The following is a 26,930-nucleotide window of genomic DNA, read 5'->3' as shown; positions in this document are numbered from 1 at the left end:
AGCGTATAGCCACATACAGTCTGGCCCGAGACTAAGCCATAGCCTGTTGTGATCATTTTGAAAAGCGTGATCTATTGTAGTGATAATCGGATTACAAGTAACATTAACACTTCGCTTGCAGCTGCTGGCGAATTGTGGCTTATGACCCTTTTTCTTTTTCGGGTATGCATACCCCATGTATATGTGCCAAACAACTCTTTCCCCCATCGTTTTGACTTGCTAAAAATCTCATGCGCCCACCAAGTGCATGGCATAGTGCTTCCACTCAGTTTGCCCTGCCAAAAATTAACCTGTGTAGACAGAGAGAATTTCACTTTTGTTGAGATCTGCTTCTTTAAGTTTACTTAACACGAACATTTATTAGCTTTATAATCATTTGGATGTATTTTGTGGAAATAAACGAAAAATAAACGAATGAATGCATATTGTCTACCTGACCTTGCCATTTCAAATCATAGCTAATCATTTTGGATGTACTGTGTGATTAAGTTAACATAGTCATTAATGTTAAATATGATTGACACAACAAATGCACATATAATATACTATAATCACACTTTTTAAATTAACACTACTTAACCATTGTTAACCGGCAGTCTTTCCGCTTGATGATTTATATTATAGCTTTCTGTTGAAATGTTCTGGACTTCTGATGTATATCCTTGTTCACTTGTCCTGCGAAAAATCACTACTCAGCGAAGTCCGCTGTACACGTGCATTTATATATCCTTTGTGTATAAAATCATCGCACAGAAATGGTGCTGCTTTCTCCAAATACTCAACTCCTTGCACTGATATATATCGTCATGATGATCTTCAAAAATGATGCTTCTTTCATCAATCACACTCTTTCTCTGAGACGAATATACCTTTAGGTATATTCGTCTCAGCTCTTTCTCCCGGAAGCAGGCTTCTTTCTGCACATATCCACTTTGGCACTGTGTTGCTTTATAAACAAGGTTCAAATGTATAATACCTCCTTTTGAAGCACAACGACGATCAACACATTAGAGACGAGAGCCTATACAGTCTCTCTTCATATTCTTCAAAGAGCAAACTAAATTGCGTTCACCTTTTATACTCACAAAAAAACCAAATATATAGACCATTCTGTCACATTCACTTATTTCCTGGGGAATTCCCAAAATGATGTCAGATTCCCCTAATGGTGCCTGAAACTATTATACCTGAAAAATAGTCTCAGATGGTGCAATACAAAATTAGATATGATCCAATTTGTTTGTGATCAACTTGATGCATGAGAGGAGATTCCCAAAATTCTCTCATGAAATGGATTTTAATCGTAAACAAAACTAAAGATAAATAATCATTAAATAAAATCACCCAGGGTGTAATTAATTTGCTGTATTAAAGAGAAATTAAACTAAGCGCGGTTTTCCGAAAAAAATTGAGAACATTTTGAAAAAAGGACCCATTTATATACCAAAATAGGCTTTGAAAAAGGGGTCATTGATATACGAAAAGGCTGAAAATGCTACCCATATTTGCGGCACGTCCCCGTATGGTCATTTGTACTGAGAACCCCCCCGGGCAGTTAATACTTGGTCATTTTTGATTGCACGTTAACGTACTTACTTTACTTACTTTTGTCCTCCGCTTGTTCCTCTCAGAGTCGCGGGGAAATGATGGGACGTCTGTCTTGGGCTGCATGGGTAGCATCTGTCAGGTTGGCATTGTACCTTGTCAGGATTTTCTTGACCCCCTCAATCCATCTTCTTCTTGGTCTTCCTACAGGCTTGGTACCGGACAGTTTGCTGTTTAGGTCCGCAGGGCTGGTTGATTTGTGGGCATGCGCATAAGATGACCAAACCATTTGATGCGATGGCTTTCAATCTGGTCTAGCATTATAGGCTTGGTGCCAACCATGTCTCTGAGTCTTCTCTGATGACTTCATTCCTAATTTTGTCCCGTAGTGTCTTGTTTACAGCTTTTCGTAGGCATTTCATTTCACAGGTGGTGATCTTCCGTTGAGTCTTTTTGTTCATAGCCCATGTTTGTGCCTGGTAACAGAGAGTCGGAGTATAGATTGCGTTGATGATTGTTCTTTTTGCATCCATTGGCACAGCTGGGTGGGAAAGTATAGGCCCAAGCATGAAGGTGATGTTGTTTGCTTTCTGGCATCTGGTTTCAGTTTCTCGGTCTATCTTCCCGTCTTCAGTAAAGATGCTGCCCAGGTACTTAAACTCCTTTGATTGCTGGAGGGTGGTGTTGTCCATCTTGATGTCCAAGGTCTTTTGGGATCGGCTGATCAGCATGGTTTCTGTCTTTGGGATGCTTATGCTCATGCCATACTTCTGGCAGGTTGCGTGCAGTCTGTTGGTGTGGTTTTGTAAGCTAAGGCTGTCTTGGTGTATGAGACATTGATCATCTGCAAACAGTAGTTCATTGAGAGCTTCTTCATCTGGATTTGCTTCTTGGGTGATCCTGTCCATAAAAATGAGGAACAGGAGGGGCGAGAAGACACATCCTTGTCGGACACCCGACCTCACAGGAAACCACTTGGTGAGTCCTGTCCTTGTCCTGACAGTACAGAGGCTGTCCCTGTAGATGGCTCTCACACTGTCCAGTTGCCCTTTTACACCGTAGTCTTCTAGCACAGTCCAGAGTAGATCTCTGTTTACTCGATCAAACGCCTTTTCTTGGTCTATGAATATAGTGTACAGATCTTGGTTGTACTCAATACTCCTTTCACACAGCTGTCTCAGAGCAAATATGGCATCAGTGCACCCTCTGTTCTTCCTGAACCCAAACTGTGCTTCACTCAGCTGATGTTCAACAACTTGTCGTATTCGTTTCTCTAAGATCTTTGCATAAATCTTCCCAGTATGGCTGAGCAGAGAGATTCCTCTATATTTGCTACAATCTCTTTTACTCCCTTTTTTTCTTCCAGATGGGGACAATTATTGCACGTTGCCAGTCATCGGGTACAGCTCGCTCCTCCCAAGCCCTGTTGAACACTCTTGTCAACCATTTGACTCCTGTATCTCCACAAGCAAGTATGGCTTCTGTTGTGATGTCATCAATTCCAGCTGCCTTGTTTTTGGGACTGGTTTTAATAGCATTTCTGACTTCCTCCTGGAGTATGGGTGGATCAACTTCCTCTTGGAACCGAGGATGGAAGGGCTGCTGCTGTTGTCTGTCACCATCACCGCTTGGGTTGAGCAAATCTTCGAAGTATTCTCCCCATCTGTTGGTGATTTCGCAGCTGTCTGTGAGGGGGTTTCCATCCTTGTCGTTTATGATGGCGGTTGGGTCAAAAGGCTCGTCCCGCTGTTTGTAGGCTTTAACTGCTTTAAAGAACTCTCTGCTTGAGCTATTTTATTTTTCTGTCAGATCTTCCCCATATGTTTTCCAAGACTGGTCTTTGGCTTCTTTGATAGTCTTCTTGCAGTTTCGCCGGGCTTCCCTGTACTCGTTGTAGTCTGCTTCCAGTTTGCTTTTGGACCATTTCTTGAAGAGTCTTTTCTTCTCTTTGGTTGCTGCTTTGACCGTGTCATTCCACCAGGATGTCCCTTTCACTTGTCCTGTTTTTCTTTTCTTAGTCCCACAATTTGCTTTAAGGGTGTCTGTTAGAGCATCTTTGAACAATGTCCACTCTTCTTCTGTATTTCCTTCCTGATCTGGTAGTTTTTGGAATAGCTGATCCATCTGTTGTTCGATGGCTGCCTTCACTGGTTCTTCTGCTAATTTTCTGAGGTTTATTGTCTCAGGTTGCTGCCTTTTATTTGACCGTGGTCTTCTCCTGGCACTTGTTTCCATCATGACTGGTCTGTGATCAGTATCCATGTGGATGTTTGGCATTGCTTTAGAGTCATTCACTTTGCATCGATCTGTCTTTTTAATGAGGATGAATTCAAGCTGAGAAGCTTTGGTGAGGTCATTCCACTTGTACCATGTGAATATTTGGCTACTCCTATATGTTGGAAGAATGTGTTTGTGACAAAGAGATCATTTGCACGTTAACCATGAAATAAATCTTCGTAAATCTTCGTTTATAGGTAATTTGATATAAAATATTAAACAATTAAAGGAGGATTTCGTGATCCTAGCATCGTCTTTTGACTTTTTATGACATTGTTCAGTATTTCGTTCTGGTATACCAGAACGAAATTCAAATTTGGCGATATTTTTGCTAAACGAATTAATCTGCAAGAAATATTTGGTACAAACATAATGTAACCAGAGGTATTCAGTGGTATAAAAATCTCAACTTTTTTTGAGAAAAGTGGGGGAGGGGGATGAGGCTGTGGATCACGAAATGCCCTTTTAATTGCTTCGTTGATTTTGCTTATCAGAAAATTGCAATTGTTGTAATCAATTGATTGAACATTTGACGTTTCATTATAACATCATAAAATATTATTTTGATTATGAGGACAGAACATTTAAATTAACAATTGGAATTGTTTTTTCGCTCAGGTACACCTGAGTGAATATATACATTCAGTTTAGACCTTGAAATAAAATTTGACCCTTGAACCTAAGTAGCTCTAAGTCGAGCTTCTTTTGCAAATGCTCTTGCTTTGTAATCACTAAAAATATTTTGTAGAATAATGCATGGTATCTCAGTAATAGAAATGCACTAAATGCAGACTACTGCCAGCTCCTAAAATAACCTCACTCCTCATGACATAGTTCATAAATATATGCAGCAGTGAGATTTCTAGTTTGAGGTGGGGATAGGATATTAGCCTCATTCCACATGAAATTATTTATAAGACTGTGTTCTGTAGCCCATAGTGGAGGGTTTTGTTACCTGGGAATGATAATCAGTTTCAATATTATGAGTGTTGACAGATTGATAGTGTAGTGGTCTGGAAGTTGAAGTTGAAGTTTAATAACAAGTTACAAACTGTCCATGAACAGATTTTGTTTTATGGACAAAGTCAGCTAGCTAGGTCAGCCTGCATGGTCAATTATACCAAGTTACCAAATGTCCATGAACTTCTTAAATTTGCAATGAGAGATAAGTAAGGTGTTCTGATTGTTCTGGATTTGCCAGAAGTTCACAGTGCATGTGGTCATCTCATCCACACTATATACACAGTAGTCATCTCATTCACACTCTACACAACAGCCTGCCACAGCACCATCTTCAAGAATCAACAGAAATTGGAATATTCCGCAGATACAAATTTATATCCAGCAGCATCTTCAACGCCAACAGATTGAAATATCCCACAAACACAAATTTATCAAGTTTAAACCATTTTGGGTAAAATGGCATCTGAAATAGAACAGAGCACATTGGAGCTAAGCTAAGGGCTTAAATTTATTTTTTTTTTGTTGAAAAAATTATGCATTGGTGATAAAGTGTGTAATATTTAAATTGTATTATTTAGATCGTTAACATGTACAACTTAAACTTTACTTTTTATTTTCATGGGTAACATTCAAGTGCATAGGCATACATCACTAAATGTGACATAATATCGTTATGAACACGGCAGAGTGCCGAATACGCAAAATTGCTGTTCTGAGTAAACGGCGTTTGAAAATCTTGGTACCATTCCATTGGTCCTTCTAAAAATTTAGAACATTCGTGAGCACTCATTAGAAATGTATATTATAGAAGTGAATGTATACGAATTAATGACTATACTTGCATGTTCTGAAATAATCCATATATCCCTCAAAACGCGTTTTAACAGTTATTCGGCTTTATGCTGTATCCAAAATGTCTATACCACTGCGCAGAGAGAGGTCAAATACCCCAACTACGTGTAAAGCATAGCACGCATTCTTGATTTGGGGCTTTTTGCGTAGAAAATACTGGTTGTCCTAAGGCTATGTAGACCTAACATGCTATATAAGTTATAAATAGTCATCCCTGTAATATGTAGCAAAAACTCGAGGATTTTAAAGCAAAAATTACAATATTGGCCTATATTTTGCGTATGATTTTCCGGGATTTTCCAATTTCACGGGCGCGCACTCACATTATTAAACCACAGCAATATCATGTGAGGAATGTTTGTACTTATTTTGGTATCACTGGATAGAAGATACCTACAGCTATACGTTGATATCAAATATATTAGTATAGGACATGTAATATAGAAAATTCGGGGTTTTCCGCTATACAATACTATAGATCAACATGATTTGTACAGCTAAGTATACGATTCGTCTCTCTGCCGAATTCATTTATCGCACTTAGGCGCGATTCGTCCAAATCAAAATTTCAATAACTACGTCGGTGAGTAAGATTTTTCATTAATTTTTAGTGGAAATAAAAGATAACCTGAAACATAATCATAAGCATACAAAAACTCAATTTGCTCAAAATTCTCGATTCGTCACTCTGCCGAATTCATAACGATATGTTAAATGAGTATTTCACAATCCTATAGCATCCACTTTTTATGACATTTGTCAGTAGATATCCAGGAGCAAAAGCTTAAATCTCACAACTTCAGTTGCTCAGATTGTTTGTTTGCAAGAATAAAATAAGCATGTACGCTTATCAATCAACATCAAAATTGATGAGTACTGGTATCATTTTGATACAGCCTCTAGGTGTATTTATATGCCCCATATGCCACTTGCTGTGTTGTAATTTGGCGAACAAGTTTGACGATATGCTTGCTAAACGAATTAATCGGCAAGAATTATTTTATACAGAAACAGTTCTGCCAGAGTTTTCCAGTGGCATAAAAATGATAAAAATCTGAATATTTCTGTACAAAGTGTGGATCACGGAATGCCCCCTTTCAAATTGTGTTGAATTGATGTCCAAATTAGTGCACATCATTGAAATTACATACATGTTTGTAAATTACTTTAGTATAACTTTGGGTTTACTTTTCATTACCATTTGTATATATTACATGTACATGTTGAAGTGTTTAAAAAAAATCCAATATGGGGTGGGCCTACATATACACAAAATAGACCTACGTACACCATGGAAACCTGTTTCTTACTTCATGTATGTTTTGTTATACTCTGATCAGCTCATAATAGGCGGGACTCATAACATTGTGGATTGATATACATGTAGAATGGCATACACACACAGCTGGGCGCAGCACCTACGCGAACTGCGCTTTGCATATTGCGTGAATGACACATGCTTTTGTGAATTAACGCGCGGCGTAATTTGGAACTTTATTGACTTGCGCAGTAACAAAAAACGAATAATTCCCGCCTATTAAGAGCTGATCATAGTATAAATATATAGAATAACATTAAAGCTATAGTACACTTTTTTTATAACAAGAAGTTTATTAGTAGGCCTACATGAATTACCACCGACCTACATTGTACAACCATGTTTTCCAATCATGCCTGAGCACTCCCTTTTAAAGGGGTTTTTATTTACCATGAGTACAATGAAATTTAAAAACTAGAGCGATAACCGCACCATAGCTGAACCATGTGACTTCGGCAGTATATTGTGGTAGGCCTATACCGACAATTGAAGCATTTTGAAAACTTGACCTTTGACCCCTTTATTGCCCCTTAATGACCTTAAATGAATTTTAAAATATTTGCAACATGTTTAGAATGTCATAAGAATCATTGCGTTTAAATTTCAGCTCAATCGGAGCATTTTGAAAAACTTGACCTTTGACCCCTTAATGACCTTAAATGAATCTTAAAATGTTTTTAAAATGTTTAGCATGTCATAAGGATCATTGCATATAAATGTCAGCTCAATTGGAGCATTTTCAAAAACTTGACCTTTGACCCCTTTATGACCCCTTAATGACCTTAAATGAATTTTAAAATATTTGCAAAATGTTTAGAATGTCATAAGGATCATTGCGTTTAAATTTCAGCTCAATTGGAGCATTTTGAACAACTTGACCTTTGACCCCTTTAGGACCCCATAATGACCTTAAATAAATTTTAAAATGTTTTAAACATGTTTAGAATGTCATAAGGATCATTGCATTCAAATTTAAGTCCAATCGGAGCATTTGTGGTTAAAATGACCTTTTTTGACCCCTATGACCCCTGGATGACCTCTGACGTTTGGAAATATTTTTATTATATTCTTTATGTTTTTCTCTTTCATATGACACCACTCATGGTGTCATACCTTCGTGGCATTTAGAGATATGTCCATATCAGACCAAATGGTTAGTTAGGGACCTAGTAAGCTAGTAACCTAGTAACATACACAGTTATAGGCTGATACCATTTCATGGTTCAGCAAAAATCAAGTAAAAAAATATATACTTACATTTTTACTTTTTAGGGCCATTTATTGAGTGTTAGGCAGCTTCGTGCTATTTTTGCTGAACCATGAAATGGTATCAGCCTATAAGAGTGAATGTTACTAGCTTACTTACTAGCTTACTTTATACTAGCTTACTTACTAAGTTACTAGCTTACTAACTGACTAACCATTTGGTCTGAAATGGACATATCTCTAATGTTATGAAGGTATGACCCCATGAGTGGTGTCATATGAAAGAGGAAAACATAAAGAATATAATAAAAATATTTCCAAACGTCGGAGGTCATCCAGGGGTCACAGGGGTCAAAAAGGTCATTTTAACTGAAAATACCCGATTGAGCTTAAATTTAAATGCAATGATCCTTGTGACATTCTAAATATGTTTCAAACATTTAAAAATTTATTTAAGGTCATTAAGGGCCATAAAGGTCAAAGGTCAAGGTTCTCAAAATGCTCCAATTGAGCTGAAATTTAAATGCAATGATCCTTATGACATTCTAAACATGTTGAAAATATTTTAAAATTCATTTAAGGTCATTAAGGGCAATAAAGGGGTCAAAGGTCAAGTTTTCAAAATGCTTCAATTGACCTGAAATTTAAATGCAATGATCATTATGACATTCTTAACATGTTTTAAATATTTTAACATTCATTTAAGGTCATTTTTAGGGGGTCATACAGAGGTCAAAAGTCGAGTTTTCAAAATGCCAGCTTCTCACGATCAAGGTATATATATTAAAGGAGGATTTCGTGATCCTAGCATCCTCTTTTTATGACATTTTTCAGTACATATACACAAAAAAAGCCTATTCCCAAAATTTCAGTTGATTCCGATTTTGCGTTTGCGAGTTATGCATGATTATGTGTATTACACTGCTCCATAGACAATGCGTTGTAATTTCGTTCTGGTGCACCAGAACGAAATTCAAATTTCACGACATCTTTGCAAAACGAATTAATCTGCAAGAAATATTTTGTACATAAACATTATGTAGCCAGAGGTTTCCAGTGATATAAAAATCTCAACTTTTTTTTGAGAAAAGTGGGGAGATGAGGCTGTGGATCACGAAATGCCCCTTTAAAACGGCAATTAATGAAACAGTCTTATTAAAATTAATACTATCCTGCACAGTATTGCTGCTTGATCAGATCGTCACAGTCATCCGCCTAACTTACCTCGTGCCCTTGCAAAGGGCACAGTTGCTCTAGTTTATTCTTTACTTTTCCTCTTTCATTAACACCACTCGAGTGGTCATACCTTCGTAGCATTTTAGTCTAGGAAAGATAATGGATTTTTTGGGTTAACCTAGAACAAATTGCAACCAAAGGTTTTTCTTCACGATGCATTGCAGTGAAGTACCCTGTATGACATACTAAATAAAAGTCCAAAACAATCCAAGTTGCGGAAATATGCCTAATTTGCATAAATTCAAAATGGCCGAAATTTGATGGATTTTCGACCATATCTCGAGTTCTGAGGCTCATAAAAGAAAAATTTTGGTTGCTACACCTATGTTTTCGATGACTCTGAATACACATATAACATTATAATTAACATAAAGTCATGTGTTCAACCCTAATTTGCATAAATTCAAAATGGCCCCCATTTTAATGCATTTTTCACCACATCTCGAGACCTGGGGTTTGTAAAAGGAACAGACGTGGTGTTTCCCCTCTTTTTTCAGGGGCTGTGAACAGTATAACAGTAATAATAACATGCAGCCCTTGATTCGGGTCTACTAGGCATAATTCCAAAATGTCCGAAATGAGAGGAGTGCAGATGTATCACAAGGGACCGATATATCAGATTTTAAGTCTGAACAGTTTATTCAGTACGCTGCAGATAATGTGGACCACAACATCTGCACCATTGTAGATTGGGCACCTTTCATGGCATGGGTATAATAGCTGCAAAAACCCCAGGTTCCAGGAATTATAGGGCAGTCCCAAGGACAGCAGTAACTTCTGATGATATAGCAAATGCTGGAAGAATCAACAGCAAGTATTGGAAGCCATCTCTTCCATTAAAGTCACTTACCTATCAGTCTATTCAGGATCTGGGGATAATGGACCCAACATCTAATCTTAATGTGCTTTGGAAGGCGTCATTACTCATTCGATCCCCACGTCCTTCTTGGTCTGGAATGATGCAGATGGTAAATAAAGGAAACTACCCTGGAGAATCATCTGTGATATTCGTACCGATGATTGACTTAAATCCTAGTGACCCATCATGTGTGTTATCAACGCTTGTGTTTGTGTGTGCACATGCCAAACGTTATAATGTCACTCCCATTGTAACCTTTGACCAGCCATCGTGGTGGAAAGCCCTTTCAACCATTAGAAGAGAGCCACGTGACAGTGGTTTGCACAAACTCGTTCTCAGACTTGGTGGCTTTCACTCAGAGATGAGTTTCCTTGAATCTATAGGGCATCTGATGAATAGTTCAGGTCTTCGTGAGCTTCTGGAACTGGTGTATGCCGGTAATGCTTAAGGGAAGGCGATATCGCGTGCTGTGAGGGGACATTTGCTTGTTAGTGCTGCTTTGAACACAATGCTTATTGAAGATGTGTATGATGTCCAGGTGATGACAAATGAAGTAAATCAACATCCATCAGTACCAGATCCTCCACACTTGTCAAGTGAAGACCACCAATCGTCAGCTGACCCAGAGCTACAAGTTCCAAATTTGACTGATGAACATAGCCAGTTGTCAGCTGAAGCCGAAGCCCGAAGTATGACTAATGAAAACAACCACACCCAAGCTGAAGTAGCTACAGACATGACGTATCAGACACTGTCAGGGAAACAGATCTTCATGATGCAAAACTACTGTATGATAAACTGATGGCAGGAACAGTTTCTCATCAGATGTTATCAGTCGCATTCGGGGACAGATCGAAGCCAAGAAAGAAAGTATACATATGGACATGATAGATGTTCTCTGTAAGTTTCTGAAAGCCGAGAGAACCGGCGACTGGAATCTGCATCTACAAGCTACTCATGACATGCTACCATATTTTGCGGCATCTGGACATAATCTGTATGCCAAGAGTGCCTACATTTACCTGCAGATGATGAGAGACTTGCCCAAGACACATCCGGAAGTTCACGCAATGTTCATGAAAGGTTACCATGTGGTTAGGAGGAGTCAGAGCTTTTGGGCAGGATTGTCCACTGACTTGATAATAGAGCAGGTTCTTATGCGGAATGTGAAGACCAGCGGAGGTTTAACAAGGGGGACTGGTATGTCCGAAACGCAACGCAATGTCTGGTTGATGTCAATGCCAGCTCGTGCTGATGTTAATGATGCAATGCAGTCTTTCACCCGCATCAAATTTGAGACTAGTGAACAACACAAAGACAGCAGCAACGCAAGACAGACCAAAGATGCAAGTGACACACTGGAATTACTTACCTATCTCTGGAATCGTAGCCCCTTCCTTTCAAGAACCTTCCCTTCGAAGCATCGCAAATGGTCTTACAGCAGACTCATATGTTAATGTAGAGCGGTCAAGAATCATCGGTCAAAGGATACTGGACTCTATGGTTGACAAAGATGTAGAAGACTTCACTTTCAAGAAATCTAACCAGTCTGTCACCCTGGGCATGAGAACACAAGCCAAATTACAGGATGGCATACCGTATTCCAAGTTGACCCACATCTGATGTTTCAGAGATTGGTAGCTATTGGCAGGGGACGCTCAGATGAAGAACAACAGGAAATCTTCAAATATGAGCTATGTAGCTTCCCTCCTGCTCTGTTTGAGTCGTCAGGCCTTCCATTAGAAGCCAAGAAAGCAGACTTAGCCGACACGCTTTGGAAAGAGGTCAAACACGAAGAGTCTCTTTCTAGGAACAACAATGTGCACTACATACTTGATGGTGGGGCACTTTTGCACCGGATACCATGGCCACGTGACAATTCTTACAGCAAGGCATGTCAGATGTATGTCGACTACGTCTCAAAGAGATATGCTACATGTAGTTCCACAATTGTTTTTGATGGATACTCTGATCAACCTACCATCAAGGATGCCACACATCTCCGACAGTACGGAGGTGCTCAAGGATTGACAGTACAGTTTGATGAACACATGGTGATGAAGTCTCAGAAAGAAGAGTTCCTTTCAAATGGCATCAACAAGCAACGATTTATTAACCTTCTCAGTGAGAAACTGGAGAAAGCTGGTTGCTTAATAATCCATGCAAGAGGGGATGCTGATCTCCTGATAGTGAAGACTGCAGTGGAGTCTGCACGGTCAACGGATACCATCCTCGTAGGTGACGACACCGATCTGTTGGTGCTTCTTATCTACCATGCTGAGATTAACGGCAACAACATATATATACATGGTACCTGAACCAAAAACATGGGTACAAGACAGATAATTTCTCTTTAAGGAGTTCCAGATCCGAAGATGTAGCAAAAATTCCTCAAAATGGCGGCCATTTTGAATTTATGTAAATTAGGCCTGAACTATACATCTCTTGTTACTCCTACTGTGATATTTGGACTTGTAGCCCTTGCAAACATGGGTATCGAGACCACAATTTTGCTTCTACGAGCCTTAGATCTCGAGATATGGTCAAAAAGCTATCACATTGGCGGCCATATTGAATTTATGCAAATTAGACGTATTTCCGCAACTCGAATATTTTTGGACTTTTAGTATGTCATTTTGGGTACATAAACAAAATGCATTGTGCTAACAATCCTTTGGTTGCAATTAGTTCTAGGTTAAACGTCAATTTTCTTAGATTATTTCGAGATTATGTCCATTACAGACTCCGGGTGACAGTGGTATAGGCGCTAGGCCTACAATATACTGCCAAAGCCACATGGTTCAGCTATGGTGCGGTTATCGCTCTAGTTTTTGAATGCTTGAAATTAAAATGCCAAGCATTGTCTATATATTCGGGGAATTAAAATAAATTATTGTAATTCCCCAAATATATAGACATCCCAGCAAACACAAAACGTTTTCGACATCATTCGCAAAAGGTTATAAAAGGTTGTCAGAAAACGTTTAAATGTCGGGTTATATAAAGGGTACATTAATGGTATAAAACGTTTTCTTAACATTAAATAACATTTGTTGGTAATTTACTGCACAGCAAACACAAATGTTTTACAGAAAACATTAAATGTTGGGTTATATAAAGGGTATAAAAACGTTTTAATAACATTCCAAAAACGTTTTTGAAAACTTGGTAAAAATCATTCTAAACAGAATGTTATTTTGGGGTTGAAAAATATTTTGCAAAAATGTTTTCCCAAAATATTTACAATAACGTTTTAATAACGTTATTAAAAGGTTCTTAAAACGTTTTGAAAAAACATTTTAAGAACATTTCTGTTTTTGCTGGGTGCAAATATTTCAACATAATGTTATTTAAGTGTTGATAAAATATTTGGCCAAAAATGTTTGCAAAAATAGTTTACAATGACATTTCGAAAACATTTAAAAATATTGTTGTAGTGTGTTTTTATACAAAACGTTTTAAAACGATTTCATGACCTTTATATAACCCGACATTTTAATGTTATTAAAACGTTTTTACCTAAACCAAAACCCAAAATATAATCTTATTTAAAACGTTTTAAAAACGTTTTTGTGTTTGCTGGGATGTTAAATATTGAGATTCATGATATAAACATATCTGGAGGCTAAAATTACCTGAACATTTCAATAAAATCTTTTAAAACAATCTGAACATTTTTGCAAAATTAATATTTCTAAAAAATATTTCTAAAATATTTTTAAAAAAAATTCAGCCAAAATTAATAAATTTTGGTGAAAAAACAGCTGATTTTTCTATAATAAGACTAATGTATTAAATAATATACTAGTAGGCCTATAGTTATAACTGCAGTTTTTAGTTCAACGCCGGGCGCGGGGGTTCAACGGCTAAAGCTAGAAAAAAATGCCATCCCAGGCTTGATGGAAAATTTGTGCTTGATAGACACCTTTTGAGCTCTTTTTATTTAAGTTTTGAATGGAACTATAATTGTTTTAGCAATTTTTCGTTTCAAAAAATTATAGTCTAAAAAGCACTGACTTTTCTGTTACAAACAGGGTTTATACAAATTACTTATTGCCATTTGTGACCTCGCGGGAATTTATTTTGATCCAGGGCATATTATAGTGCCCACTTTAATCTGAGACAGCAAAATCTCTAAAGCAAGAGTTTGCAATTAGCAATGGATTCAGTTCAGCAACGGGAATATATTTGGAATATACCAATAATTAATATATCGAGGGAGAATTGAAATCTACTTTGTTAATTGACAGGAAATTAATAATTTGCTTTCAATACACGACCGCTTGTTTTCAAATGATCAAGGTTTAAGTCCTCTCATGCCAGTTGACACCAAATTTGTTATTATTTTGATGAAAGTACAAACGGAACTGGCGTAATTATAAATCATACCTCTAAAAATTGGTTTCGACTATCTCGCGCTATCTCGCCTTGTTCTTGTACAGAAAGGCGAGAGTTCGTTTTTCTTTGTCCCAAAATCGATCAAGATGGCTGCAGCGAATGTAGCCTCTATGTTCGAGTACTGGAAAAACTTCGATTTACCACAATTACAGGTAAGAAATTGCACTTTCTGATTATTTTGTAACATATTCTAGCCTTTTGGATGGTTTGCATATAATTTGCGTGTTGTTTAAGATTGTTTGGATTTGTTTTTCAAGAGCGAATTGACGAGTATCAGTAATTGATCAAATATTACCATTTTCCCGTTCATCAATATGGTGGATTGCCGTAGACTTGAATGGGGCCTGGAAATATTCGCAATAATCGAAACGGCAAAATAATCGTGTTTTGATTGTCGATGTGGAGGGTTACTTTTTGACAATGACGTAATTCATTGTTTGTAAACAACGAAGGTCCCGTCATAGAATGTAAAGAAAACTGATTCTGTTAAAAGGCATGTCTTTTTTCTGCAATTTATTCGTGATGTTGACACACGCATGCACGTAATTTAGAAGAAATTAATAGTACGACCATGTCGACTGTGCTGTCGTGGCTGTGCATACATCATGAGAGTGGGTCCAGCGCACGGTGCTGCAGTGTAATCTGATGCCCGTCCTTTCGCCTCTGCTGTCATGGCTGTGTAAAGTGTGTAGTGGCAAAGCTGAGTTTCTTTCTGTCGGCTGTCAAAAACAACCAAACTTTGACTGCCTTGTCAATGACCCGAGGCTCGAGCCAAGAAGCAGCACATTCCTTTTTGGTAAGGCAAAATAAAAAAATAAACATGTTTCACGTCCCCTCCCGCTTCCTTTTTTTAGGTTTCCTCAAATATTTTTTTATTTTTTGAAATTCAGTTATAACTTTTCAAAAAATATGTCTCGGAAGTTGGAATGCTTTCTATAGCCTTGTTAAGAGACAAGAAACATTTTAGGAAGGTTTTGTGTTCATTGGAGGGGGTGTAACTCTCAGAACAACAAATAAAAAAGGGCCTCCTTCTTTTTCCAGGCATTATTGTATACGCTAAAACAGCTCCAAATATGGGTATTTACACCAATTTTGCGGTAAAAAATAGAAAATAAAAAGACCCCTCCTCCTCCTTTTTTTCGAAAACCCGGACGTGAAACATGTTTTATTTTTTACTTGGCCTAATTTTGCAGCCAATGAGATCAGATGGGCCAGCACATAATCATGATGATATTGCTTGGTTTATTAAATTATAAATTATAATGTTTTGTTGAAGTATTACAGATTATAACTTCAAATATTTGACAATTTATTTGTTGACAAATACATAGAGAGTTATTGCAGTGTCTGTCCACTCACCAGTCATCACAGTCTTGGGCGACAAAAAAAAAGACCTTTTAATTTTTAGGGACAGACAAACTTGTGAACAAGGCTTATATTAAGCAGGCACCCAGGCTCTTTTTACCCCATGGTTGCCAAGTTTTGGCTCCTGGTGTGTCCAATACTTTACACTACAAACTATAGGACCAGGAGCCATCTTTTGGACCAGGAGCTCATTTTAGCTCCTGGTCCAAGCATACTTAATATAAGGCCTGCTTGTGAAGTAGTTTTAAGTAGGGTTGGTGTGCCAGGATTTTTGTTTTCCTGTGAAGTAAAAGCCATGAAGTAAAATTGTACATACATGTATAGCAAATTCTAAAAATAATCTCAAAAATATACAATTTGGGTCAGTCAGCCGGTAGAACAGGGTTTTTTATTCATTGCCTAAATAGTTCAGTACCGGTGGCATTGTTATACCGTACCCGGTATTTAAACAGCATATGACCAGCCTGTCCAATATAAGGCCAAAAGTACTCCAAGTCTAAAAATGTTGTAAATAATGCAGGCCTTGAAATAAGCCAGAATTTCTGAGGGCCATTTGGACCCTTGATCTTAAATGTTTGAGGGCCCTCACAAATTTTTGTGGGGCCGAATTTGGGCCATTGGTTTTAACCTATGAACCCGACAAAAAAGTGAGAAAAATTGCCACAAATTTTGCGGGCCATTTGGGCTTTCCAGATGTGTCTTTTGCGGGCCCTCACTGATTTTGGGGGCCGAGGGCTCTTGGGCCCTCCTTATTTCGAGCCCTGAAATAATGACGATATTTAACTTCTAAGCTGAAAATAAGACTTGAGAAATTGAAATTGTGTTGTTGATATTGTTGTTGATTGTTATGATCTATCACTCAGTTAATAGAGTATACTATCTGTTGTTGGTGTTTAAAAAGTAGTTACTATGAATGACCCAGTATCTTCATTTTATCCATGTTTATCATTGGGATGTTATTGGATACTCCATAGTCATTATGTTTAAATGATAAAGACTAATGTCTTGCTCCTAGCAGCAGGACAATTGTTAAAGTTAAACTTTTAAAAGGGACATATTTTGATTTTTTTCCACAAATTTTGTTTTATGTTTGCAAGCATCAATAATTGCAAGAACCGAAAACCAACAAAATGTATTATGTGTTTTTGGGTGGATACATGTGAACACACCCAAAAGCTGTGTTGTCAGGTTACGGACGTGGAACAAAAGCAAGTATGAGAATACCGTCAAATAATCCACACAGCGTCAACAAGCAGGGATCATGGATGTAAATCTTCAGGAAATTTCCTGATTTCAGGAAATTTTGCTTGGATCTTCCCCTGTACAAAGTTTAGGGAAATATACTTTTTCAGGAAATGTTAAAGCAGTTTCAGGAAATTATGTCAGTGCTTGTTTTCATCCCTGAACAAGGACCTTGTGTAATCCAAGAGCCTAAACCACCACGGCAGTGGAGATTTGCTGGGATATTGACTGGGGGTGGGGTCAGGAATGTCTGAAATAGAAATTATTTGGCAGCATCTGTGATTAAATTCAGACTTCACCTCTCCTCTATGGTTCATTTAGAATTGGGTAAATGAATCATGAAAAGTACTCCGTCCTTCAGAGGTGACGTTAAGTCGCCGGTCCCATCAGAGAGCCATACACGTGTGTACCTGTCCTATATGTATTTCACATTCAGTTTCGAAAATAGTAGGTTGTTTTACTCTCTCCACGCGGGTGTCGACTGCAGACGACAAATTTCATAATTGTAATTTTTCATCACCATATTCGGAATCAGCATGAAAAATGCATGAAAGTGATTACAAACAAGCCTAGTATTGGACCAGTGGTTCTTTATATAGCTCTTGATATTTTGAGAAAATATCTCAAAACTTTTTATGTTGAAGCCTATGGCTTGCATGCAGAGCATTAATGTTTTAAACCCCTGACTGTTCCCAACCTGTCTGGTATCCAAATGGATCCCAACTAGTCCGACGAGTAGGACCAGGTGTAGCGCCAGAACTAAACACTCCAGTGTCCGCAGGGACCCCCGAACTTGCAGAAAATTAAAAAGTAGGGGGTCCGGAGTAGAGTTTGGTGAGTCCAAGTTGCACAAATGCAGCATAAATAGTATGTCTGCAATAGCGCTAGATCGAAAAACTGGGGGTCTGCAGGGACCCCTGAACTTGCAGAAAATTTAAAAACAGGGGGTCTGAACTCTATTTAGGTGGGCCCGGGACCCCAAAAAGGCTGAAAAGCGACCTAGCGCTACCCCTGAGTACATGTAGGACCTGTTTTTTGTTCTTAGTTACCAAGTACATGTATGGTCATTTTCACGGTAAAGGGTGTAACTTTTGATTTTTAGGGTCAAAATTTCAAACCACTTAAATATGTTTCTGTTTACTGTAATCATGCATAGAAGCAACTTAAATTCCAGTAAAATAGTGTTTCAAGGCTTAAACCTTTTGATTTCTGATAAAAAATTTGACATTTCCATAACATTTTGGTTAAAATCTAAGAAAAAATATATTTTACATAAGCCCAGAAAATTATGACATGAAAGCTGGAATACATGTGAAATCCCATTCCAAAGTAAGTCAACAGATATAAGTTAAATTTTATACCATGTTTTGCTATGTTTGTAATTGCAATTTTGAAAATTTTTAACATCAAGGGTCATTTGCAATGGAAATTTCCCAACCTTAAACATATTTTTTAAGTTTTAATTGGGTTCCTAAAATAATTTAAATGTCTAACTTCATGTACAAATACTACTTGATGAAAGGAACCTCCCAGCCAAGTTTCACAGAAATTGGAGTTATTTTTTAGAATTGGCAATTCAAGCGATTTGTGTTTCGGAGGCTTCAGTTAACAACACAGGTGATCATAAAAGTAAAATATTTGGCTAACTACTACAAGTTGACATGAAAAAATAGGTAAAAAATATCACAATTACCAATTTTCATGCTTTGCTTCTAAGTATTGAATTTCAGTTGTGACAAAAATTAAATTATCACAGCAAGTCATTTTTTTTGTTTCGGAGGCTTCATGTTTACAATGGTTAAACATGGCAGAAGTAGTTTTTTTGAAAACAACACTGTTGGGATCATCTAAGCTGTTATTTTCTTGTGTGTATTGAATCAATGATTCTATGCGGCAGATATTGCAGATTTATAACATGATAATTTTTTCACCCATTTGTTAAGTATGGTGTTATTTGCATGTGAAGCCTCCGAAACGGGCTTTCTTGGATATCAGTATATTTTTCAAGCATTAACGATAATATCAATTTTTTTTTTTTATTTATGACATTCTGCACATATCATGCAACAATTACAATGCAGATATCAATATGGAACATACCAATTTAGATATGCATAGATGATAATTAAGTTTACTGTTGTTTCGGAGGCTTCATTTGTTTCGGAGGCTTCAATTGTTAACGGAAAGTTTGTTTTGGGTCCCATTTTCAAACGGTGATATATATCTCCATGATTTAAAAACAAGTGACTTGAGGATCTACTTTGCTACATTTTGATAAATAGATTGGATGAGCTCTTTTATTTATATTTGCCCAAGCTTGCTGAACAGTTTGTTTCGAGGCTTCAAAAAGTTAACGGAAAATCGGCTCTTTGAAGTCAAGATTTTATAAAAATTTTAAAAGCTTGCAAATCAACTAATTTTTGTTACCCATTTCAAGTTAAGATATCAACTGTTATGAATCAAGAAGAAGTGAAGAAATAACCAAGAATTATGAACCAAAGCTATACCCACAAAGTTTGTTAACAATTGTTAACGGAAAATGAAGCCTCCAAACGACAAATATCAAAGTCCGGTTCTCAAAAATACAGGGCTGTTCACAATTAAATCTAATGTGGCAGTGTTTACTGAACATATGACCGTACTTTCAGGATAAGAAAAATTATCCATGAACTAACTGAAGAAAACACAGGGTTTTACAAAATGTTACTGTTTTTTACAGTTTTTCAAAATGGCAATATTAGGTACATTTAAGCCTGCTAAAACTGAACGCAGTAACTCCCGAAGATGATTATGCTACCCAAGGTAGCTGCTAACTAGATGACTTATGTGGCCAAAAATCATGAAATTCTGTGGCTTTATTGGAAAACTACGGATCAAAATGTTAAAAATCCAAAGTTACACCCTTTACCGTGAAAATGACCGTATATACTCTAACTCTGATCGCTCAGGAAAGAGTAACCACAAAAATCCACTAACCGCCCCTCCCGAATGGGTCTTTCCTGCGCCATGTGAGATAGTGATCATAGTGTGAAATGTGTAGTCTGGTAACTTAGAAAAAAAGGTCCTACATGTAGTCCCAACATAAATAATCTTCATCTACAGAGGCTTTTTTCGGGTTGTCAAACAAGAACAATTCAAATCGAATCAAATAAAAAACCACATGTCTTCAGAAGATGAGCAGTTTTAACAGGTAATGTAAGGGACCTGACTGCAGGTCCTGTTATAATCTGATACCTTGCAAGCACAGGAGGGAAATGTTTGCAGTATTTTTGGCTGCAATTTTTTTTGGTGTAATTGGACATCCGTACCTGACAAGGGCCCCTCGCCATTCTCCAGCATAGATGACTTAGACATCGAACTGAGTGGAGTGATTAAATCAAATCCAGCAAATTTCAGGCCAATCAGTTTGTCCTGTATCTCATGCAAGATAATGGAGCATATTGTTTTATCACACATGTCCAAACATCTCTCTGCAAATGACATCATAGTAGACAACCAGCATGGCTTCAGGGAAAAAAAGATCCTGCAGTAGACGCAACTTATCGAGGCAGTTCATGACTGGGCAGAATGCTTGAATAGAAGTGGGCAAATGGATGTTCTGTTGCTGGACTTTAGTAAGGCCTTTGATAAGGTCCCTCATCATAGATTGGCCACAAAGTTAGACCATTATGGCATCAAATGAATACAAGGCTTCTTGTCAGATCGCAATCAGTCTGTTAACGTCAATGGTCAGTGCTCATCTTGGACCCCAGTACAATCAGGGGTCCCACAAGGATCTGTCCTTGGTCCTACACTCTTCTTGATATATATTAATGATATTGCAAGTGGGATAAAGTCCAACATCAGCTTATTCGCCGATGATAGCATCCTATACCGCGAAATCTGGGGACCTGAAGATCATCAGACATTACAGCAAGATCTGCAAGTTGTCTTCGCATGGGCGGACAGTTGGCAAATGGCCTTCAATGCATCAAAATGTCAACATCTCACCATCACCCGTAAAAAGCAGCAATCTGTCTTCAATTACTCTGTACATGTACATGTAGCTAAACAAGTCATCCAAAAAGTTGCTAGTCACAAATATTTCGGAGTCACCATTTCCAGTGATTTGACATTCAAAGAGCATATTGCTAACATTCGATCTAAGGCAGTGAGTACCCTTGGGGTCATCCGAAGAAACCTTGGGCCATGCTTCATCCAACCGTTGGGAGATTAACCCACCATCTCCGGTATCAGCCCATCCGAGCATCTTGGGACACTTACAAGTATTCTTTCTTCATCAGCACGATACCAATTTGGAACTGCCTGCCTGTGGAAGCTGTAACATCAACATCAGTTCAAGCCTTCCAGTCAGCAGCACTCCCTGCAGTTAGAGCTTTACAGCCTTCTGCAGTCCACCAGGTTCTCTAAGCATCTAGAGTTCATTTTTACTCGCACATCTTGTACGTATCCTGCGCACTATCTGCAACTGTGTTTTGAGCAGCACATTTCTCCTTGGACAAGCTATCTGCTTTATTTAGGAGCATAAAGACTGAAGATTTGGTTTTAAATCAAGTCCATGTAAATGGGTAGCCCTTTTGTGGAAAATTGCAGCAGTCACTCATTGATATCTTGGGTATGCATCCCTGATTGACTATCAAATTGATAGTCAATCAGGGATGCATACCCAAGACCAGATGAAGTTGACCAGCACACACATCAACTAGTCTCTTATTTGGAGAAGTATGTAAATGCACCAGGACTGAGATGAATCTCATTCAGGCCTCGGCTCCTACATGTAATAAAGCTGTGCAGTCTGTGGTCCTCACAGACTTGTGCGAGGCCAGACAGAAGGACTTGACCATTCGTGTGAGCCTTGAGGCTAACGGACTAAAGCAACGGAGCCCAAAATAGCCAGCACCAAGTATATACCATATTTCATTTCATTTGCACTCAAAAATATGACACATTTTGGGGACAAGCAGAATTTATGCTTTAGTTGTCCTCAGGACAACCTCCATATTTTCCTTATTTTGGACACTGATAGTGATAGTCTATATGTCTACCTCTAGACTATGCCATAGTCTATTTTTGATAAATAAAAGCATGTTAATCATGATGAAAGCATTCAGTTGAACTTGAAATTATACTGATATTTAATACATCAAAATACTAGTATAAAATTGTTATGAAAAAGTTAATATAATTATATTAGTGACAGTAAAAGTAAAGTGGCTTATATTATTAAATGCAACATATCATGTCATATTAAATTGTATTGGCACTTCAGTACTGAACAATTCTGATTTTAGAATCTGCCAGTTTATTAATCGCGAAATTCCAGGTTAAAAATAGACTATGGACATTCAATTAAAAACGTGATTTTGAACAGGCAAAGTCCCTAACACTCACACTGTCAATCATACTTGTTTATCAATCAAATTTAACCGCAAGCAAATACAAGACGCGCTCATTGACTTATGACGCGTTCATGCAAGACTCAGTACACCGGTCGATCTTACCGCTTTCCGATGTTGATTAAGATACTTCTTGCATCGATCCCGAGATGCGGAAAAAACCAATAGTCATTTTGTCCCACATAAATGAATAAATAACAAAACCCCGATCCCCGGTGGACTCACCCAAAAGGTGACGCCACACCATATGATCGTCCCTTATCCTCCTTGGTCTCCGACTGACACAGACGTGCCTATCGATTGTTCATAGCACTGTGTATCAATTTCTCGACCAAGGCGAGATATACTGTTGTAGTTTCACACCTTAGGTAAAACCAAACCGGTATTGTTCGCTGAGGATAGTTTTGACGGCATTTTCTGGCGAAAAAGTGACAAAAACGATCCAAAACTTAGCTACATATCGTGCCTCCGCTTTGTATACGGGACACACGAGCAATTCAAAATGGCAGCTCGTTGGCGCCATTCATTTTGTTTCCCACGTAAAACAACCATTGCAGCCTGTAAGTTACAATAGATGTTTGTACATACACATTGTATTTCATGTACGGTAGGTTATTGTTGCTATGTTAGGGTGATTACTCTATCGTTATGTCTTCATTACCGTCCAATAAAGACGAGTTAATCAGATATTCATACGGTGGGGATTGGTAGGGACCCGCCTGACATTTTAGTAATAAAGTTAGCCAGTCCTTACTTTACCACTAACGTTAGCGACCAGCCTCCGTGCTCAGGTTTGCTTACTGGGCTTGAGTCGCGTGTTGGGGGGGGGGGGTAGTGCCCCCCCTCCCTTTTCTCCTCGCTGCGCCTCGGCCCTGTCGGGCTTGCCCTTCCCTGGTGACGGAGCGGGACCCACACCCGCTCTGTTTCACCCACAGGAGTGCTCACGATCTTCTAGATGTCTTTCTTTTGCTTAGGACTCTCCGAGTTCCAGCTTGACGATTGGGATAGGATCCGTCATCGCCATAAGACGAAGAAGAAATCTACCAAGGGCACTGGTAAGGTCGATACGGTGGATTCTGCTGTGACAGCCCCTATGGGTCATGGCAGGTCTGCTTAAGGGGCTCCGGTCCCGGACAAGCAGGCGGTTCCTTCGGGACTGCTAAGCGGCCCAAAGGCTCAGCAGCCAGCGAAAGCACTGACTATACGTCCGGAGCAAAGTAGCAGGCAGCAGAGCGGTAACCACCAGCTAAAACCCTAGCGGGTTTTGCAGCAGGAGGATACCAGTCGACACGGTAGATTCTGCTGTGACAGCCCCTATGGGTCATGGCAGGTTTGCTCGTAAGGGGCTCGGGTCCCCGGACAAGCAGGCGGTTCCTTCGGGGACTGCTAGCGCGTCCGAAGGCTCAGCAGCCAGCGAAAGCACTGACTATACGTCGGAGCAAAGTAGCAGGCAGCAGAGCGGTAACCACCAGCGAAAACCCTAGCGGGTTTTGTAGCAGGAGGATACCAGCCCTCTAGCGAAAATCCTCACGGGTTTTTAGCAGGAGGACACCCGCCTGTTGCAGGCATGTCTCACGGGCTCAAACAGCCACAGTAGTAGCCAGCGACGGGCAGCATGCAAGGGTACCCGGGCTTGCCTGGGTTGAACCCTAGCATGCATGGGTTCAGCAGAGACGATACCGCTGCTAACGCTGTGGGTGTAGTCTTAGCAGAACCAACTGGGGTTGTCACACGGCAGCTTCCCATGGCGGGACCGCCGAGTGATACCCTGGGCCCTAGAATAGCGGCTGGCTGTCCACAGGGACTGGCTGGCGATTATTCAGGGGTTGGGCTCGCAGTCTCTCACGGGACAGCGACCCAGGTGCATTCGGTGGCAGCTACAAAGACGAGCTACGGCTTGACTTCAGTGGTAGCCGCTATGCACCCGCCCATAGCTGCCGTGAGTGGTCCGCCACACACAGCGACCTTGGGCGAAGCTCTAGAGGGTACAGTAAGTAGCTTGAACAGCCTAGCTGATCAACAACCCACTTATGTCCTCGAGAGCCAGCGGAGCGTGGGTGATCCATTACCGTCAATGGGTCAATTACCCTCTCTTGATCGATCACTGTCAAATCAACAGGGCATAGCTCCATTGATTGACGCTGCCTATTCAGGTGGCGCGGTGATTGAGCGGGGGTATGCACGCTCAGCTACCCGTGGTACTAGGCAAGCTCCCTCTAGCCAAGGGACAGCCGGTATAGCGGGTACCCATACACACGGCTTGATCCCCTTGCGGGGAACGCAGTGAGGCATGGGTACAGTGGTACACAGCCGGAGCCCTCACGGGCACCTACGCTAGTACCAGCGCCGGTACCACGCCAGCACACAGCTTGATCCCCAAACAGGGAACGCAGTGTGGCGAGGGTACAGCGGTCCACAGTTGGGAACCCTCACGGGTACCCACGCTGATACCGCACCGGTACCGCAGCACCCGCCTTAGTCGCCACAGTCTCTGTGGCAACAAGGGGGGGGGAGGCGGTGCTGGTACTGCAGTACCATGGGGTTACCCTGGTAGCGGATCCTTTCAGGGTCAGCTACCGGCGGGGTATGCCCCGTGGTACCCGCCGCAGGGTGTTTCTTCCACGGCCCAGCACCGTGGCAAGTGTCGCCAGCGATGGCCACGCAGTACCAACATCAGCTGTTGACCAGGCCAGCCGGCATGGGGCTAACCCAGATCTTGATCAGGGTAGGCCCGTGCTGCTAGCGCTTAGGACGACGGCTGCGAGAGCTTGCGGACCCAGTGGTGCCATGGCGGATACCTCAGGGTCTTGCGGGAGTACTCCCTCTTCTGCTGGCAGGTAGTCGGCGAGCCACACAGTGGTTATGCCTTCTTACCCGCTTTCAGATGCCCGTCCTCAGTTACCGTCATCATCGGAGCATGATACGGATACTGTGGGCGAGGGAAAGGAGTCGAAGCTGAGTCCGGTAGTGACATCACTACAGTCTCCTTCCCCGCTGCCCGCGAGGGGAGCAACAGCACTGATCTTCCTCCGGACACCCCCTAAGGGGAGTCCATGGAGGAGGACCAGGGATCCTTTCAGTAGGATGCTCAGCTGCTGCTTCCTCACAGGGGACGCCTGCACTCTCATTCCCGGCAAACCTCACGGGTAGATATCGTAGGGCTGTCGAGCTCAGTAGAGCTATGACGCCGCGTGCTTGCACGCTTCCTCTGCGTGTAACGCGGGAGGACCACGGGACCTACCTGAGGGGATCCGAGAGGACCCAGATGTCGCTGCGTATCACGCTCAGACAACATCTGAGCTCTTCCATGAGGTGAGCCTATTAGCGGTGCTAACAGCTAGCCTCAACGAGAGCTCCATGGGCCTAGCCCATAGGGTGTCCACTCAGCGCCGGGAGGGGCCTGCCACTCCAATCGCTCAACGCGATGGAAAGGCAGGGTCCTTTTCTCTTTGGATGCTTCTGCGCTACGGTGGAGGACCGTGCAAAGAAGCTACCAACGGGAGCACTCTGAAGAGGTCGGAAACTGCCCTTACCATGGGTAGGAGCTCCGACTTCAGCAGGCCATGCACCACCAACAGTACCCGAGCCCACTACCTCTGCAGCACCCATTTCTGGGAGGCGCAAGGGTAGCACAGGAACAGCTGGCAAGCCCCGAAGAAGAGCAAGCGCTCTTCCAAGGGAAGCTAGGCAGAGCATTCCTGGGGGCTCAGCGGTTTTTCCACAGGGGATCTCCCAGTGGATCGACCGCTTATGGCTTTCACCCAGAGGTGGGAAACCATCTCTTTGAGCGCCTGGGTATGGTCAGTGGTGAGTGGGGGGTACAGACTGGCAACCCAGTCTCCCCACATTCGTCTGCACATTTCAGAGGTCCACAGTAGTGCCGTCAGACGGCCGCCAGCGTTGGGCACTACTGACAGGGATCACACAGCTTCTCACGAAGCGGGCGATTGTCCCGGTCTACCCCCGTTCTATGGGTGATCTTGGAGCCATTGGCTCCAAGGAAGACTGGCGACGGGAGCCCCATCCGGAACCGCAGGCTGTTGAACACGTTCTTCAGGCCCAAGAGGTTCAGAATGGGGACTCTCGCCTCGGTGCTAGCCTGCCCCATCAGGGGCATGGGAACAGCATCGCTAGATCTCTCGGACGCCTATCTGCATATGCCAATCGCCTCTCAAGATCGGAGGCATCTGCGCTTCTAGGTACAGGATCAAAATTACCAGTTTTGATACCGCCATCCGCCTGTCCATCTCTCCCAGGGTGTTTAACACTCTTG

At 40.7% G+C, this 26,930-nt stretch overlaps 1 protein-coding gene across 3 annotated transcripts in view; it reads left to right on the top strand.

Moving 5' to 3' along the window:
* The first annotated feature begins 14,702 nt into the window (after positions 1-14,702).
* LOC140165147 (protein CASP-like) overlaps positions 14,703-26,930 on the top strand; it is an 85,696-nt gene continuing 73,468 nt past the window's right edge. For all 3 annotated transcript variants that reach the window (XM_072188587.1, XM_072188586.1, XM_072188588.1), the window contains exon 1: positions 14,703-14,806. In XM_072188587.1, coding sequence (XP_072044688.1) covers positions 14,741-14,806 — 66 coding nt within the window. In that variant the 5' untranslated portion in view covers positions 14,703-14,740. The remainder of the gene's footprint in view (positions 14,807-26,930) is intronic.

The sequence above is a fragment of the Amphiura filiformis genome, chromosome 11 (genome assembly GCF_039555335.1).
Source record: "Amphiura filiformis chromosome 11, Afil_fr2py, whole genome shotgun sequence".
NCBI lineage: Eukaryota > Metazoa > Echinodermata > Ophiuroidea > Amphilepidida > Amphiuridae > Amphiura > Amphiura filiformis.
The sequence above is the reverse complement of the archived record's forward strand: the minus strand, read 5'-3'. Positions and strand labels throughout refer to the sequence as shown.